The sequence below is a fragment of the Helicoverpa zea genome, chromosome 14 (genome assembly GCF_022581195.2).
Source record: "Helicoverpa zea isolate HzStark_Cry1AcR chromosome 14, ilHelZeax1.1, whole genome shotgun sequence".
Classification (NCBI taxonomy): Eukaryota; Metazoa; Arthropoda; class Insecta; order Lepidoptera; family Noctuidae; genus Helicoverpa; species Helicoverpa zea.
Window position 1 is genome coordinate 5,252,114 of NC_061465.1, and position 18,857 is coordinate 5,270,970.

Consider the following 18,857-nt stretch of genomic DNA (forward strand, 5'->3'; position numbering starts at 1 on the left):
ACGGTGCGCTCACTGATAATGTGATTACGCATCGAATATTCAAAGTGTAAGGCGATAAATAAAATGCAGTTTTAAAATAACAACAACCATTTTATTTGTGTCAGACAAAAATATTCCTTTACCCGTTTGTCACTCTATGATTTATAAACCTTACCAGATAAAATTTAATAAATTATGTAACAATTCGACATTCCATTTTGAACACATAGCCCAAATTATTTATTATTGCATTTTGTTCCGTGCCACAGCATAAAATAAAATACACTATCACCTATATAATTATCACAAACTTATTCAGGATAAAAAGCAGTGGCAAAGGGACACACACACATGAACACGACATCGTAAGGCATTCCTTTGTAAACATGACAAATAATATAAAGAGTACATACTTTATTATTGCACACATTTTTGGATTATATTTAATCCTTATGAAATCTTGTTCCCCGAGCCACTGATAAATAGCACAATACGTTTATTTACAAAACATTTTTACTATTTTTTTCTATTATTTATAAACATCAGTTAACTAATAATAGGAAATAATTGTGTATATAATAATAATAATAAAGCAGGTTTTTACTACCCACTATCGAAAACGCAGTTTCAATGATAACATACATTAGTACATTGATCACTAACTGACCAGTAAGAAAACAAATATTTAAAAATAAATTAAACTACTTCTTTTACATTCACAACGCTTGCAAATTGTCTTGGTACAGTTTAATTCTTTTGAGCATCATGTTGTTCTCGTTTCTTCTTGACGAACGTTTGATGGTTGATGAGTTCCTTGAAGAAGCCGCCTGGTTTCATAATAAGTTCTGGGTAGGGGCCTTTTTCTACGATAACTCCGTTTTCCATGACTGCAACTTCGTCTGCGGACTGTATGGTGCTCAGTCTATGAGCTATGGTGAGAACAGTTCTATCTTTGCTGATCTCCTTCAAGGCTTTGTCGACCAAGAATTCGGAGTAAGCATCTAAGGCTGAGGTAGCTTCATCTAAGATAAGAATTCTCGGGTTCTGTAACAAAAGATATATTTTGTTTTAACAATTCTATTATATATCTATGATATCAAATTTTATTAATCTGCTGCGATAACGCTTTTGAGTCACTAATATCATCAATTATTTGCAAAAATGGGTGCTGTTGTTTTTCACCATGACTATGACATGTAATATTATTTTCAATTCCAAATGGATTCATGGGTATAATAAAGCCAGTGCGTCTACTTGTGGGCTGCGCAAATTATTGTTTTTGTATCTTACACATAGGCAATAAGATTGAAACACGATCTATTTATTATAGTAAAATGTTTTAACAAATGAGTTTCATTAAATGTAAACAAGAAGTTGTTAACGACCTGTACAACATTAAATCTTCATTAATAACTAGCACAAATTACTGTTTCTATTATGTGTGTGTGCCACATTGTAGTGATCATAACATAGGCCATTATTTACATGACTATTGTTACTTTTAAACTGCTCAAATTGTATCAAAGATTAAAAATAAAGCTAATTGCCTCAGGACGCGCGGTTGTCACAGTAGGCGGCAGTGCCGTAACTAGGGCGGTGCCAGCGGTGCCCAGGCACAGGGCGCAGACCCTGGAGGGGCGCAGAAATGACCAGACCAGTATCTAGTTTTGTTTCATGCATGGTAGTTAGTAGGTACATTTTGTTTTATTGCGAATATGGTGTAGACGCGCCCTCTGTACTATCTATATCTATATGGCATTTTTCAAGCGATCTTGAAACAACAACACTTGTAAAGGTGGTTTTATATTTGTCTGATGTGTCGTGACGTGACGCGTCAGAACGGTATCGGTTTCATACATTTAGTACTAGCTGGTGCCCGCGATTTCGTCTGCGCAGGATTAGTATTTCGAACAATATGTTTATAAATTGTAGCCAGTAGCGGCTTTAGGGTAGGGCGCGGCTGGGCGACGGCCCAGAGCGCCGGACATAACCAATCCTTGATCAGAATTTTACTCCTATTTTTGTTTTAATTTTCATCAAAGATCGCAGCTTACAAGAACTGTATCCAAATGTATGGATAGCATCAGGGCCGCCTTAACCTATGGTGCAGGGTGTGCGAATAACCCGGGCGCCGCGGGCTCAGGGGCGCCGCGGTACGCTCCTGGACTAAGAAATTTCAATTAATGTATTGTCATACAATGCCGGGCGCGTTAGATACACTACTTTTATGTCTCAAAACTCAAAAATTTTCGCGCTCGCTTCGCTCGCGGTTTCTTTACACTTAGGTTTCTTTCACATATAGCTACTTTGAATTTAATATCCCAATACTCAAAAAAATTCGCGCTCCCTTCGCTCGCGGCTTCTTCACAGTCGCCTTTTATTATATATGTTAAGGACTTTTAGTGATCCAAATCTCAAAAAAGCTTTTTCGGGCTTGCTTCACTTTATAGTTGTTTTTATTTTTCAACATTTTTTTGTCTACCCTAGCAAAAAGGTAGCGTCGTTTTTAAGTCCTTTTATTAATAAGAAAGTAACTTCTAGTTTCTATTTATGGTACTACTTTAAGTCCCAAAATTTTAATTCATAGGCGCCAACACCAACAAAGAGTTATCTACGTTTGGGCAACATTTTAAGTAATTTTTGTTTTAACGACGCGTCACGTCACGACACATCAGACAAATATAAATCCACCTTGTCTTGCTCGCAATATTACATACACAAACAAAAGTACCTATACCGTTACTATGAGACAATTTCTGTCTATATTCATTTGGAGGGCGCCACTTCTAACTTAGAAGTTCTAAGCAAATCTGTCAATCTAGCTGAGGAGATGTACATATAGTTCACGTTACGCTATCATTGCTGTCAGCCACATTCATTGGTCCTCCCTTTATCTTTGATTTTATTCATTAACTACGCGTGCGGCGTTACTGACGCACTACCGTGCGAGAGATAGATTTTGAATAAACAATTTTTATCTTAAAGAAATCTACTAAGTACCTATACCTTCGTAAACAAAAAATAGATAGATTTATTTTTATGCACATTTGTCCACTTTATTGTCAGAGCCTGGTTAGAGCATTTTTCAAGGGCGCAGTTTTGAAAGCTCGCACCGGGCGCATAAAAGGCTAGTTACGGCACTGGTAGGCGGTAGGTGACTTCAACTGCTATATGAGAAACGGAAGCAAGTACTTATCAGAGAGACTTTTCTACTTTAACCCGTCCATGTTTTCTCAACCATTCTTTATTTTAATGTTTCAAACAATCAAGCAACGCCGGCAGACGCTGGCCCAAGTGGGCGCCAACAAACTTTCATTGATGCTGATGGTGTAACAAAATGACTCTCAATTTCGACATTTATATACAACACAATTACCATGGAACTTAACAAGGAAAAGAAAATATTTATGTTCCAAACAGGAGGCTCTATAATTATTCATTCATAAATCTCCCACAGCTCAATAGACGAATATCCAAGTCCTTGCGACACGATCTGCGTCTCTTTAATACGAATCGTGTTAAAGAGACCATACAGCGAAACCAAGGCTCCAAAGTGTTCGCAAAGGACAAGTCTATTGGGCAAAGCCAGATGACTAAGCTGAAACGGGAGGATGGCAGCATAGCGTCGACCAAGGCAGAGGTTTTAGGCGAGATCGAGAGGTTCTATGGACAGTTATACACTTCGGTCGCAAAGTCCGTTGACAGCTTGGCAGGAGATCCAAGAGCCAAGCTGTCCCGACATTATACCGAAGATATCCCGGACATCAGTCTGTACGAGATTAGGATGGCCCTGAAGCAGCTTAAGAACAACAAGGCGCCGGGTGAGGACGGAATCACTTCAGAGCTTCTGAGAGCGGGTGGAACACCGGCACTTAAAGTCCTCCAGAAGCTCTTTAACTGCGTCCTGTCCGAGGGCAAAACGCCTGAAGCATGGAGCAGGGGTGTGGTGGTGTTGTTCTTCAAAAAAGGTGACAACAGCCTATTGAAGAACTACAGACCCATCACACTTCTAAGCCATGTTTATAAGCTGTTTTCAAGGGTTATCACGAACCGTCTCGAGCACAGGCTCGATGACTTCCAGCCTCCCGAACAAGCCGGTTTCCGAAGAGGCTTTAGTACCATAGACCACATCCATACGCTGCGGCAAGTTATACAGAAGACCGAGGAGTATAACTTGCCATTATGCTTAGCGTTTGTGGACTATGAGAAAGCCTTCGATTCGGTGGAAACATGGGCGGTACTTGAGTCACTCCAACGATGCCATATTGACTATCGGTACATCGAGGTGTTGAAGTGTTTGTATAATAACGCCACCATGTCGGTCCGAGTACAGGAGCATAGCACGAAGCCGATTCCATTGAGAAGAGGCGTAAGACAGGGGGACGTAATCTCCCCGAAACTGTTTACTGCCGCAATGGAAGACGCGTTCAAGCTCCTGGAATGGCAAGGACTTGGCATCAACATCAACGGCGAATACATCACTCACCTTCGGTTTGCCGACGACATCGTAGTCATGGCAAAGTCGATGGAGGAACTCAGTATGATGCTCGAGGGACTCGACCGAGTTTCACAACGGGTGGGCCTGAAAATGAACATGGACAAGACGAAAATTATGTCAAATGTCCATGTTCAACCCACCCCAGTCTCTGTTGGAAGCTCGGTACTCGAAGTTGTTGACTCATATATCTACCTAGGACAAGTAGTACAATTAGGTAGGTCCAACTTCGAGAAAGAGGTCAACCGCCGAATCCAACTCGGCTGGCAGCGTTCGGGAAACTACGCAATGTCTTTTCGTCCGACATACCTCAGTGCCTCAAGACGAAAGTCTTCAACCAATGTGTGTTACCAGTGATGACTTACGGCACCGAAACGTGGTCTCTCACTATCGGCCTCATCTCAAAGCTCAAAGTCGCTCAACGAGCTATGGAGAGGGCTATGCTCGGTGTTTCTCTACGTGATCGAACCCGAAACGAGGAGATCCGTAGACGAACCAAAGTGACCGATATAGCCCACCGGATTAGCAAGTTGAAGTGGCAATGGGCAGGCCATATTGCTCGCAGAGCAGATGGCAGATGGGGCCGAAAAGTGCTGGAGTGGAGACCACGGACTAGCAAGCGCAGCGTAGGACGTCCACCAACGAGGTGGACAGACGACCTTATAAAGGTCGCCGGAAGACGCTGGATGCAGGTCGCTTCCAACAGGTATCTGTGGAGATCAAAGGGGGAGGCCTATGTTCAGCAGTGGACGTCCTATGGCTGAGATGATGATGATGATGAAATCTCCCACAGCATATCTATAAATCTATAATGTCAATAAAATCGTCCATTCATCGGAAAACAGATCGTTGGCTGAATTGGAAGATAAATACATTTCAAGCGATATGCAGCCATCGAGCCAACTTTGAAGTTAGCCAAAATAAGAACTGAAGTCAGAGATATATAGGTCAGTACCTACTGCCAGATTTGGGAATTTTATAATCCAATCAAACGTTGCCGTTGGCGCCAATTTATCTAATTTTACTCTAATGTGCCACAAAACTTAGCAGATTTGTAAGTATATGCGAAATTAAATAATTTGATGAGTATTGAATCATTTGAAAGTTCCTTGACTATAAAGTCCCAATTTTGTAACATGGCAACACCAACAAATAACTAGCCCACTTAACTCGCTGGCTTATTTGATGATTTTACAGTAATTATTGCATTGAATCTATCAGCAAGGTATTACATTCAAACCCATTTTTTGCATACTAGTCCTTATAGGACATGTCGCTGATAAGTCATCTTCAGCGTTGTCAATATGCAAAATGTACAGTATGTTTCATACATCTACAGAGCATTACATTAAAAAACATATGGTCTTACTACAAAAACTTAAACATGTGTCAAATACTTGTCTTAAAAAAAAGGGTGGCTGCAAAATGGACCTTATTTCAACGTCATAATTTGTATTTTTTTAGACAAGTGTTAAACTGACGTTTAAAAGTTTTTGTGGTAAGACGGATAATATTTAAGTAGGTATATCTACATAATAAACTTTACCTTAACAATAGCCCGTGCTATAGCAACTCTCTGCTTCTGACCGCCGCTTAGCTGGCCGCCTCTCGCGCCGACCTGTCGGTTGAACCCTTCGTGCGAGCCCACCACTATTTCACTCAAATGCGCAGTTCTTGCCGCTACCATCCAAGACGGCTCTGCCTGTTGATATAGAATACATTTTAAACTTCCAATCATTTATTTTAAAGCTCCTAGAAACAAAAAAAAAATAGGATTCCCAGTTAAAATAAGGAGTCTGTCTGTCTACATCTCTGTATTCCAAATTTTTAACTGCCTCGTTGGTCTAGCTGTCGCAAGTGCGGCTGCTAAGCACGAGGTCTCGGGTTCGATTCCCGAGTCGGGCCGAAATCGCTTTGTGGGTTTTAGAAGACTTTCACAAAGCAGCCCGGAGCCTGGAAGCTGGTGATTGATACACCCGTGCATCGGAGAGCACGTAAATGTCGGTCCTGCGCCTGATCTCTCTCCGGTCGTGTCGGATTACCGTCCCATCGGGCTATGAGAGTTAAGGAATAGTGAGTGCACCTGTGTCTGCGCAAATGCTCGTGCACTATAATATGTCCTGTGTAGTTGGCTAATCTGCTTACATGAGAACAGCCGCCGTAGCCGAGAATCGGCTAGGAGGACATCATCATCATCATTCCAAATTTTAAGACCCTCACTTCAAAAACAGGACTTCCATGCGAACTATCAACCCCCGTTTAACCAATTACAATTCTGTCATACATCATTTTTGCGAAACTTTAACCGATTACGCAGCGCACGCAACAGAAGCTCAAACTCAAAACTCAAACTCAAAATATTTATTAGCATGTTAAGGTTGTACAGTTCTTAGATACAGGTTTAGGTTCAGCTTAACGGCCTTTTGCAGGCGTTGCAAAATGTGAGGGCTTATACTCTACTTATTGCTAAATGACTGTCTATTACTTATATTCTAGACATAAACTTTTTATCAAAACAAGTAAGTATTAGATGTAATGTGGTATCAGGTGATTGTATCTTTATTTCTTTATACACTCTTTTGCAAAAAAAGCGGGCACCTATGCGAAATCTTAGTTTTAAGAACTTTACGTGTATTTCAAAGAATTTTAATGACTATAGTATGTTACTAGCATCAATAGGGTTAGCCAAGCATGCGTATGTGTGTATGAATGTGAATTTTGTATAATTGCTAAGAAATTGGTTAATACTTGTTTTGGACTAATTTATAAAAACACCTTTTTATTCGTTTTTTTTTTTTAATTTCTTCTGAAATTTCTTTATTTTCATTTTGTAGGTCTTTATGTAATCTGTTAAATATTTCTCTCAATATAAAAAAAACCCCGATTTTGAAACATTATTCATCACTGCTCTGCTCCTATTAGTCTTAGAGTGATGATATATAATATAGCCTTTCTCGATAAATGGGCTATCTTACACTAAAAGTTTTTTTCAAATTGGACCAGTAGTTCCCGAGATAAGCGCGTTCAAACAAACCAACAAACAATCAAACAGACTCTTCAGCTTTAAAATATTTTAGTATTAGTATAGATAGATGTACACTTTATGAACTCCCCTATGTATTTCCTAATGTCCACTCTAAGAACTCCCCTATGTACATATTTCCTTATGTACACTCTATATACTCCCCTATGTATTTCCTTATGTACATTTTATGAACTCCCCTATGTTTTTCCTTATGTACACTCTAGGTACTCCCCTATGTATTTTCCTATGTACACTCTATGTACTGCCCTATGTATTTGCTTATGTACACTCTATGAACTGCCCTATGTATTTCCTTATGTACACTCTATGTACTGCCCTATGTATTTCCTTATGTCCACTCTATGTACTCCCCTCTGTATTTTCTTATGTACACTCTATGTACTCCCCTATGTATTTCCTTATGTACATTTTATGAACTCCCCTATGTTTTTCCTTATGTACACTCTATGTACTCCCCAATGTATTTCCTTATGTACACTCTATGAACTGTCCTATGTATTTCCTTATGTACTGCCCTATGTATTTTCTTATGTACACTCTATGTACTGCCCTATGTATTTGCTTATGTACACTCTATGTACTGCCCTATGTATTTCCTTATGTCCACTCTATGTACTCCCCTCTGTATTTCCTTATGTCCACTCTATGTACTCCCCTCTGTATTTTCTTATGTACACTCTATGTACTCCCCTATGTATTTCCTTATGTACATTTTATGAACTCCCCTATGTTTTTCCTTATGTACACTCTATGTACTCCCCAATGTATTTCCTTATGTACACTCTATGAACTGTCCTATGTATTTCCTTATGTACTGCCCTATGTATTTTCTTATGTACACTCTATGTACTGCCCTATGTATTTGCTTATGTACACTCTATGTACTGCCCTATGTATTTCCTTATGTACTGCCTTATGTATTTCCTTATGTCCACTCTATGTACTCCCCTCTGTATTTTCTTATGTACACTCTATGTACTCCCCTATGTATTTCCTTATGTACACTCTATGAACTGTCGTATGTATTTCCTTATGTACTGCCCTATGTATTTGCTTATGTACACTCTATGTACTGCCTTATGCATTTCCTTATGTACTGCCCTATGTATTTCCTTATGTACACTCTATGAACTGTCCTATGTATTTCCTTATGTACTGCCCTATGTATTTCCTTATGTACTGCCCTATGTATTTCCTTATGTACTGCCCTATGTATTTCCTTATGTACACTCTATGAACTGTCCTATGTATTTCCTCATGTACTGCCCTATGTATTTTCTTATGTACACTCTATGTACTGCCCTATGTATTTGCTTATGTACACTCTATGAACTGCCCTATGTATTTCCTTATGTACACTCTATGTACTGCCCTATGTATTTCCTTATGTACTGCCCTATGTATTTCCTTATATACTGCCCTATGTATTTCCTTATGTACACTCTATGTACTCCCCTCTGTATTTAGTTATGTACTGCCCTATGTATTTCCTTATGTACACTCTATGAACTGTCCTATATATTTCCTTATGTACACTCTATGAACTGTCGTATGTATTTCCTTATGTACTGCCCTATGTATTTGCTTATGTACACTCTATGTACTGCCTTATGCATTTCCTTATGTACTGCCCTATGTATTACCTTATGTACTGCCCTATGTATTTCCTTATGTACACTCTATGTACTCCCCTATGTATTTCCTTATGTACACTCTGAACTGTCCTATGTATTTCCTTATGTACTGCCCTATGTATTTTCTTATGTACACTCTATGTACTGCCCTATGTATTTCCTTATGTACACTCTATGAACTGCCCTATGTATTTGCTTATGTACACTCTATGAACTGCCCTATGTATTTCCTTATGTACACTCTATGAACTGCCCATGTATTTCCTTATGTACACTCTATGAACTGTCCTATGTATTTCCTTATGTACTGCCATATGTATTTCCTTATGTACACTCTATGAACTGTCCTATATATTTCCTTATGTACTACCCTATGTATTTTCTTATGTACACTCTATGTACTGCCCTATGTATTTGCTTATGTACACTCTATGAACTGCCCTATGTATTTGCTTATGTACACTATGTACTGCCCTATGTATTTCCTTATGTACACTCTATGTACTGCCCTATGTATTTGCTTATGTACACTATGTACTGCCCTATGTATTTCCTTATGTAGACTCTATGTACTCCCCTATGTATTTCCTTATGTACACTCTATAAACTGTCCTATGTATTTCCTTATGTACTGCCCTATGTATTTCCTTATGTACACTCTATGAACTGTCCTATATATTTCCTTATGTACTACCCTATGTATTTTCTTATGTACACTCTATGAACTGCCCTATGTATTTCCTTATGTACACTATGTACTGCCCTATGTATTTCCTTATGTACACTCTATGTACTCCCCTATGTATTTCCTTATGTACACTCTATGAACTGTCGTATGTATTTCCTTATGTACTGCCCTATGTATTTGCTTATGTACACTGTATGTACTGCCTTATGCATTTCCTTATGAACTGTCCTATGTATTTCCTTATGTACTGCCGTATGTATTTCCTTATGTACACTCTATGAACTCCCCTATATATTTCCTTATGTACTGCCCTATGTATCTTCTTAAGTACACTCTATGTACTGCCCTATGTATTTCCTTATGTACACTCTATGTACTGCCCTATGTATTTCCTTATGTACTGCCCTATGTATTTCCTTATGTACACTCTATGTACTCCCCTCTGTATTTAGTTATGTACTGCCCTATGTATTTCCTTATGTACACTCTATGAACTGTCCTATATTTTTCCTTATGTACACTCTATGAACTGTCGTATGTATTTCCTTATGTACTGCCCTATGTTTTTCCTTATGTACACTCTATGTACTCCCCTCTGTATTTAGTTATGTACTGCCCTATGTATTTCCTTATGTACACTCTATGTACTCCCTTATGTATTTCCTTATGTACACTCTATGAACTGTCGTATGTATTTCCTTATGTACTGCCCTATATATTTCCTTATGTACACTCTATGTACTCCCTATGTATTTCCTTATGAACACTCTATGAACTGTCGTATGTATTTCCTTATGTACTGCCCTATGTATTTCCTTATGTACTGCCCTATGTAGTTCCTTATGTACTGCCCTATGTATTTCCTTATGTACTGTCCTATGTATTTCCTTATATACTGCCCTATGTTTTTCCTTATGTACTGCCCTATGTATTTCCTTATGTACTGCCCTATGTATTTCCTTATGTACTGCCCTATGTATTTCCTTATGTACTGCCCTATGTATTTCCTTATATACTGCCCTATGCCCTATGTAGTTCCTTATGTACTGCCCTATGTATTCCCTTATATACTGCCCTATGTATTTCCTTATGTACTGCCCTATGTATTTCCTTATGTACTGCCCTATGTATTTCCTTATGTACTGTCCTATGTATTTCCTTATATACTGTCCTATGTATTTCCTTATGTACTGCCCTATGTATTTCCCTATGTACACTCTATGAACTGCCCTATGTATTTCCTTATGTACTGCCCTATGTATTTCCTTATGTACTGTCCTATGTATTTCCTTATGTACTGCCCTATGTATTTCCTTATGTACACTCTATGAACTGAAATATGTATTTCCTTATGTACTGCCCTATGTAGTTCCTTATGTACTGCCCTATGTATTTCCTTATGTACTGCCCTATGTATTTCCTTATGTGATGTCCTATGTATTTCCTTATGTTTTGCCCTATGTATTTCCTTATGTACTGCCCTATGTATTTCCCTATGTACACTCTATGAAATGCCCTATGTATTTCCTTATGTACTGCCCTATGTATTTCCTTATGTACTGTCCTATGTATTTCCTTATGTACTGCCCTATGTATTTCCTTATGTACACTCTATGAACTGAAATATGTATTTCCTTATGTACTGCCCTATGTAGTTCCTTATGTACTGCCCTATGTATTTCCTTATGTACACTCTATGAACTGCCCTATGTATTTCCTTATGTACTGCCCTATGTATTTCCTTATGTACTGTCCTATGTATTTCCTTATGTACTGCCCTATGTATTTCCTTATGTACACTCTATGAACTGCCCTGTGTATTTCCTTATGTACACTCTATGAACTGCCCTATGTATTTCCTTATGTACTCTTAATGAACTCCCCTACGTATTTCCTTATAAACACTTTATGAACTGCCCTATGTATTTCCTTATGTACTATATGAAACTGCCCTATGTATTTCCTTATATACTATATGAACTGCCCTATGTATTTCTTTATGCACCGCGCACCGCCGCGGAGGGCGGTGGCGCTCGAACAAAAGAGCACCGCTCGAACGCGCGGTTAGGCGGTGTACGTGTGTTAGGCATCAACGGATTTAATACAGGCCAGTGCGACATAAGATCCGCTTCACCGCCTACCGCGGCTGTGCGCGGTGCCGTGTGTTAATCGCCTTAGCTGCCGACTGAGGCGTCGTCCTAATTGGCAGCGATCGTACGATGGCGCGATGCGTTTTTCATCTCACGATCTCACGATCTCACTTGCGAGGTTCAAATAGGACACTCTGATGAAATCTGTATGTTTGAACTCATCGCACGACGAGAACGCATCGTGTCATCGTACGATCGCTGTCAATTAGGACGACGCCTTAGATGAAAAACGCATCGCGCCATCGTACGATCGCTCCCAATTAGGACGACGCCTGAAACTGCCGAACGCAGGTGCCGCAACTGCATAAAATCGGCCGCAGCCACACTACTGGCTTGTATGTTTTCCACGATTTTTTTTATCCAAGCGGCAGCCGCACGTGCAGTAGCCATCAAATATCGTCCGTTTTTATACAGTTGCTGCAAGTCCGGTCGGCAGATTGCAGTCGGCAGCTAGTTTTCAAAATGCATGTTAAAAAAGGAATAACAACAAATTTTCATCGGTTTAGATTTGGATTAACTTTACTAGGTGTTTATGTAAGGTCGATGTTACGTTTGTTGAATCAGAACGTAAGTTATCAACGTTGAATAAATATTACAATAAATAGAGTAAACTAGTTTAACAATGTTTGTAATGAGGGTGTTTACTATAACTAAACTCGGTCAGTAGTAAATAGAACTCGTACATAAATGTAGGACAAAAGGATTCGATATTTTTTATAGGTATATTATATGCAGTAAAAATTAAATAGTCACGGTAGTCTGATGTTTCCTTGGGTTTATATATTGCTATGTTATTGTAAACACTGTCTGAATTATGTAATCGATTATATCATGTTGTTACTCTAGTCTATTTACCAACATTAAGTAAGAATATGACATAATTATATTATATGATGATGTAATTTATTTGATACCTACTATACTAGATAGCCAAGCCAAGTGAATATTATCGCTCCAGATGTAGGTATACGTTGATCCCATTAAAACATACTACGGAAAAAAGCATAGCTGAACAGACATTAATTTTGGCGAAAACCACACTAATGACGATGACTCCATCCGCCCTAATTAACGCTTAGTATAGTTCCCGCCAAACTTTTTTTCGTCACAGAACATTGTGCAAGTCGCTGTACGCAAACCATCTTTTGGTATCATTGGTTGTATGTAGCTTCCGCATGCGGCTTCGCCCGCGTAGATTTCGGTTATATCGCATTTCCAAGAGAATTCTTCAAAAGTCCGGGATAAAAACTATCCTATGTTCTTTCTCAAGGGCAACTCTATCTCTGTACCAAATTTAATTAAAACCAGTTCAGTGCTTTAGACGTGAAAGCGTAACAGACAGAGTTACTTTCGCATTTATAATATTAGTAGGGATTTCTTATATCTATTACCTCTTCTTTAAGATCCTCATCCAAAGCGCCATATAATATATTCTCCTTAATTGTCCCGCTGAATAATACCGGTTCCTGAAATGTACAAGTGTACCATTTTAGTGAATAATAATAATTTTTTTTTGGTCATACAGTTGATAACTACGATAACCCTAACAATGTCAAGAGATAAAGTATGGACGGTAAACAAATACTTGAAGATAAGTTCTAATCAACTTAGGTAATTGAATTTTGGATCTTATTTTTGAATAATTTTATTATTGAAGATTTTTTAATGAACGGTCAATCATATAGCTTTTAAGCTCCGAAGTTAGCAATAAGTAATTGTTGCTATTTATACTTCGCATGCATATAAAAAAAGCGATTTTTAGAATTTTAGATCTTATATTGAAAGAAACTTTATTATTTAGGATATGACGTACAGTTCAGTCATATATTTATGCCTCTCTAAAGTTGGCTACTCGCGACTTCACACTAACTACTAACAAATTATATTAAAAAACTGCGTATGCAATTTTTTCGTTGATATTACACGAAGAAACATTTAGTTTAAAGATGTCTAACATACCTGACTAACAAAACCAATGTGACTCCTCAGCCATACAGGGTCCAGTTCTCTTATATCCACCCCATCCAGTAATATTCTGCCCTTATCCGGGTCATATAACCTCATTATAAGCGACGCTATAGTACTTTTACCACAACCGGATCTCCCGACTAGAGCAATCGACTTTCCGGGCAAAAGGTGTAGGTTCACTCCTTTCAATAGTGGAGCGTCGACGTAGGAATAAAATACGTTCTCTAATATTAATTCGCCTTTGGGTTTCTGTTCTGGTCTTAAACCCCCTGAAATTGACCAAAAAAGTACATTAGAATTGAGATCTTCCTCTTTTTTTGGGAAGTCGGTTAAAAAATATTGAAGTCATGGAATATTTTGGGTACTTTTTTGGTATTGTAGATAATACAAATGTAGGTCATTACAAAAGTTCAAAATATTTGAGATATCAAAAACGTGACAAAGTGCTCAAAACGTGTATCTAACGTTAGGTACTTTTTGGTTTACCTATTAATTGAAATTTTATGTTACTCAGCTTCGTGCTTACATATTTACTGACGACACATAGTAACATTGCATTGCGTTTGATAAATCAAATGCATTCCATTCAATCCATTATTAATTAAGCTTGTTGTCAACCAGTAATTAATTGACTGCTTTACGATTCCACAAAAAGTGCAAATATTTATTTCACTTTTTTTTTACTTAGCCTGTACTGTCCCACTGCTGGGCAAAGGCCTCCCCATTTTGCCTCCACACCTCTCGATCTTTTGAGTCCTCCCACCAATTAGGGTTGTAGGCATCCAGGTCATCCCGCCATCTTATTCCATTATTCCACTTATCAAGTTTTATTTACAACGTCCTATATCAAATAATAAAAAATATTCCATCATAATAATTACCTGAAACAGGAATAGCAGGAACTCTATCGATAATATCCCAAAGTCTGGTAGCTGCTCCCACTCCTTTGTTCAGTTCCGTATAAAAGCTGCTAAGTCCTCCTATACTGATGCCCACATAAGCAGCATACAGAAGGAATGACGTCAGATTGCCAACAGTCAGCTGTTCGGCGGCAACCATACCACCTCCGTAGTATAGAACCAGGATAATTATAGTGTTCCCTGCGAGTCCCGTCTGTGATTACAAGTTTATACTCTATCATTATACATTTAAGGTTCATTTTTGAGGAAAGAAATATTGATCCTTGAAGACCTTATCAAAGTAAATTACAGATTACTTGTTAAAATTAATCTACTAATTTATAATCTTGAAACTACGGAAGATAGTTATTTGAGTTTCCGAACAAAACAATTTTTTAAAGAAATCAGGATGATTAAAGGTCGTTGATCCGATACTTACCATCCCGTAGAAACTACCGACGGCCAAAGACTCTTTATAAGCCAATTTGAGTAAGTTCTCAATTCGTTGTCCATAAGTTTCACACTCGGCCTCTTCCTTACTAAATGCTTTCACAGTCTTTATGTTTGAAATCTTTTCTTCGGCCAACTATAAATAGAATAAGTAGATAATTAATCAATCATGCGATACAGTGTCAATGTTATGCAAACGAAGTCGTATTTTTATTTTCAACGCTATGCGTGATATTTGTTTGCATGTGTGTGTGATGAGAACATTTTATTGTTGTACACGTGTATCTGCCGTGTTCTATTGTTGATATCGGTAAATTATATTTTTATGTCAGATAACGATTGCACTTAATACGGTGGATTTACATAATTTAACGGAAATTACAACAACTCAATTGGCAACAAAGTTGAGAGAAAAGGTTTCCCAAAATATGTTCCAAAAACTCTTATCATCCTTTGAGTTCTTTATCTCGGATTGCTGATATTTTCTGACCTACAGATACAGAAACCGGCAAATAGTTATATCTTTGACTAACTTTTACAAAAAAGTTTTGTATCCCAACTAATATTATAAATGCGAAGGTAACTCTGTCTGTCTGTCTGTTACGCTTTCACGTATAAACAACTGAACTGATTTCAATAATTTGGTACAGAGACTCATGAAGAGTCCCGGACTTTTGAAGACTTCTCTTGGAAACGCGATAGGTATAAGCGAACTCGCCGCGGGCAAGAAAGTCGAAGCGAAGTATTAATTATAACATAGGTATACCTCACTAGCTTCAGCCAGAGAATCCTGCAGTTGCCTCGTGATGCCTCGCACAAATCTTCCGTATATGACGGCCAGCATTGACACAGGTGGGACCACGCATAGCCCAACCAGAGCCAGCGACGGAGACATGTAGAACTAAACAAAATATTATAAATATTATATTGGCTACATATTTTATTGAACCATTAATCTTCAGGGCAAATAAAAGTAATTTTAAGTTTAATTTACTATGTAAAGTTAATTGAGATTATGGAAAGAATATCCCCTTATCTAATTAGATAATTAAGAAATCATTATCATTTCATTATTAACAAGGTAAGAAATTCATTCATGTTATCTAATTCAGCAATTGCAAAATAACAAGGCCAGGGCTGTACTATGACATAATTCAGCAAATATGGTTCCAAAAAGATAAGAGGGTGTCATATACAACTACCAGCAAACTCTTTTTGTGCTCATACAATGATAGACATAGTCCATGCTGTATTGAAATCAGATTAACTTAAACTGATTATCATTAGTATATTTTTTAGAAAAGGTTTTAGTGGACTTTAACATAGACCCTCTATTTATACCTATTTGTAGCAATTAAAATAATGATGCTAGTGTATTTAAAGTAAAAATTATATTATTAAATATGCTGATCAAATATGACAGGCTAACATAATTTATTTAGTTATTATCATAATGACTTGTGTAAACTGTGTTTTGTAATAATATATCAGTATTGCATAAAGCAATTTTCACAGTCATCTTTCTTTCATGTTAAGGAAAAAAATTAACAAAATTTAAATTAAAAATATTTGACATCAAATATGGATTATTTAGGAAATGCTGAGTAAACATCTATGTAGATAAAAGGCTTATTATTATAAGCAATCTAAAACCAGACTGTTTCTTCTGTCAATACCACTGGCTACCAAAATTCAGTGTACTGTAAAAGTGAGATGATGTAATCTGACCCCATTTTTACTGATACAATGATAGTGTGTATTCATGCTTTCTGATATGTAACCCACATGTCTAATATTCTGATAGACAAATTACTTATTTGGACATAGGAATCTTATAGAGAAAACTCTTAATGAGAGATTGAAGATAAATGAAAATAGTTTACATTTTCACTATTTACTCTATCTACTCTATTTTCACTATATACTCTTTATATTATATCTATATACAACACTTGTACTATGTCACTCTATATTGTACTAATGTTGAGTAAATAAAAACTTCTTACCATCATGCCTGTGCCAGCTCCAACCATGAACAGTGAGCGTAAACCATCACTGACATTCTGACTGAGGTTTCGGCCAACCAGCTGTGTGTCTGCCGACAACCTGTTGACTAGCTCTCCAGTTGATGTTTTACCAAACCAAGCAGCTTCTTGGCGCATTATTGCTCCGTATACTTGTCTTCTTAGTGACTGGGTCATTCTTTGACCTAAAATATGAAGACAATTATCAATTGTGTGGAAGCAAAAGATAGAAATTAAATGTGTGCTTGTCAAAAAAATGCACTGGCTGTGTTTCTTTTGTGAATTAATTTAAAAACAATTGTAAATACAGGTGTGATTTTTTTTTTATTATTAAAATTAACATTTTCAAGTACTAGAACTTATTAGTACTATTATTTACTGTATAATCAGCTGCTTATGAATAAGTTAAACATTTTTATTACTCCATAATTACTCTTATTTGCAGAAAACTTATGGACAGATTCAATTTTATTCAGGAGTTAAGAAACTAGTAAAACTTGTATTTACCTGATATGGACATTAGATATACCCTGCCAAAGTTACAGAGGCCTCCCACAAGGAACACTCCACAAAGCATCAGACACAAAGTGTCAAGCTTCTCACGGGCTGAAGCCAGGTCACTTGTACTGCTGTATATGATGTCCAGCACTTGACCCAGTGAAAACGGAATAGCCATAGTAACACTAGATGATATTATAAGGAAGCCAATAGCACCTGCAAACAAAATACTCAAAATGTACCAATTTTTTCACATAAGTCATATTGGATTATAGTGTGCTACCAACCAGCAAGAGTCCATTTTTCTGGTTCTGCTAATGTAAATAAACGTTTCAGTTCTGATGTCTTTAATTTGACATTGATCTTTTTCGTAGTTTCTAATGGATTTTTTTCTTTCACACTCTCAATATGTTCGTTCTTCTTCTGAGCGTCCACTTGAGTTGTGTAGCACCGCAACTTATAATTGAATAATCCATGTCTGTTATGGAAGGTTCTTTCATAATAATTTCGTACAACTGGCACCTTATACCGAGAGTATAACCTGGATCCACACTGCTGACACAAAGGAGCTCTGGTCGGAATATTGAACAGAAACTGTGTATTTTTCCGAGATATTTTTAGTTCAAAACTATTGTAAATTAATCGTTGTAACATTTTTAATTTTTTTTTTTAACTTTCTAAACAAATACGAGACAAATAAAACACCTCATCCTCCCGTAAACATGATAACTGTCAAATTTGACAAGTCTTTTGATTCGTCACGTCATTTGTCGTCATTCCTGTTACCAAAAATTATGAAAAAGAAAACTATGGACGCATTATACCTATTTGATTTTTCTCTGACTGTTGAGAAATAATGAAATACCAATTAAATGTTAGACAATGTTACCTCTTCATCGATGAGGGAAGCTTCTACTTCTATCTACTAATTCTTATTGAAATCAGATATTGATACTGTAGGTGTAATACTTATAGAAAAAAAATTCGTCGTATCGTATATTATTGTTGTACATACACTACTGTGGG

General features: G+C 37.4%; 1 protein-coding gene across 1 annotated transcript; it reads right to left on the reverse strand.

The window, feature by feature from the left end:
* Positions 1-69: 69 nt before the first annotated feature.
* Positions 70-18,587, reverse strand: LOC124636266 (ATP-binding cassette sub-family B member 10, mitochondrial). The gene is made up of 10 exons (XM_047172282.1): positions 18,119-18,587; positions 17,841-18,047; positions 17,316-17,518; positions 16,076-16,210; positions 15,299-15,445; positions 14,842-15,073; positions 13,952-14,229; positions 13,384-13,458; positions 6,021-6,176; positions 70-1,023 (listed from the first exon to the last, which is right to left on the reverse strand). Exons 1-10 carry the CDS (start codon positions 18,483-18,485, stop codon positions 727-729), a joined length of 2,097 nt encoding a protein of 698 aa, XP_047028238.1. The 5' UTR covers positions 18,486-18,587; the 3' UTR covers positions 70-726.
* Between the last annotated feature and the right edge of the window lie 270 nt (positions 18,588-18,857).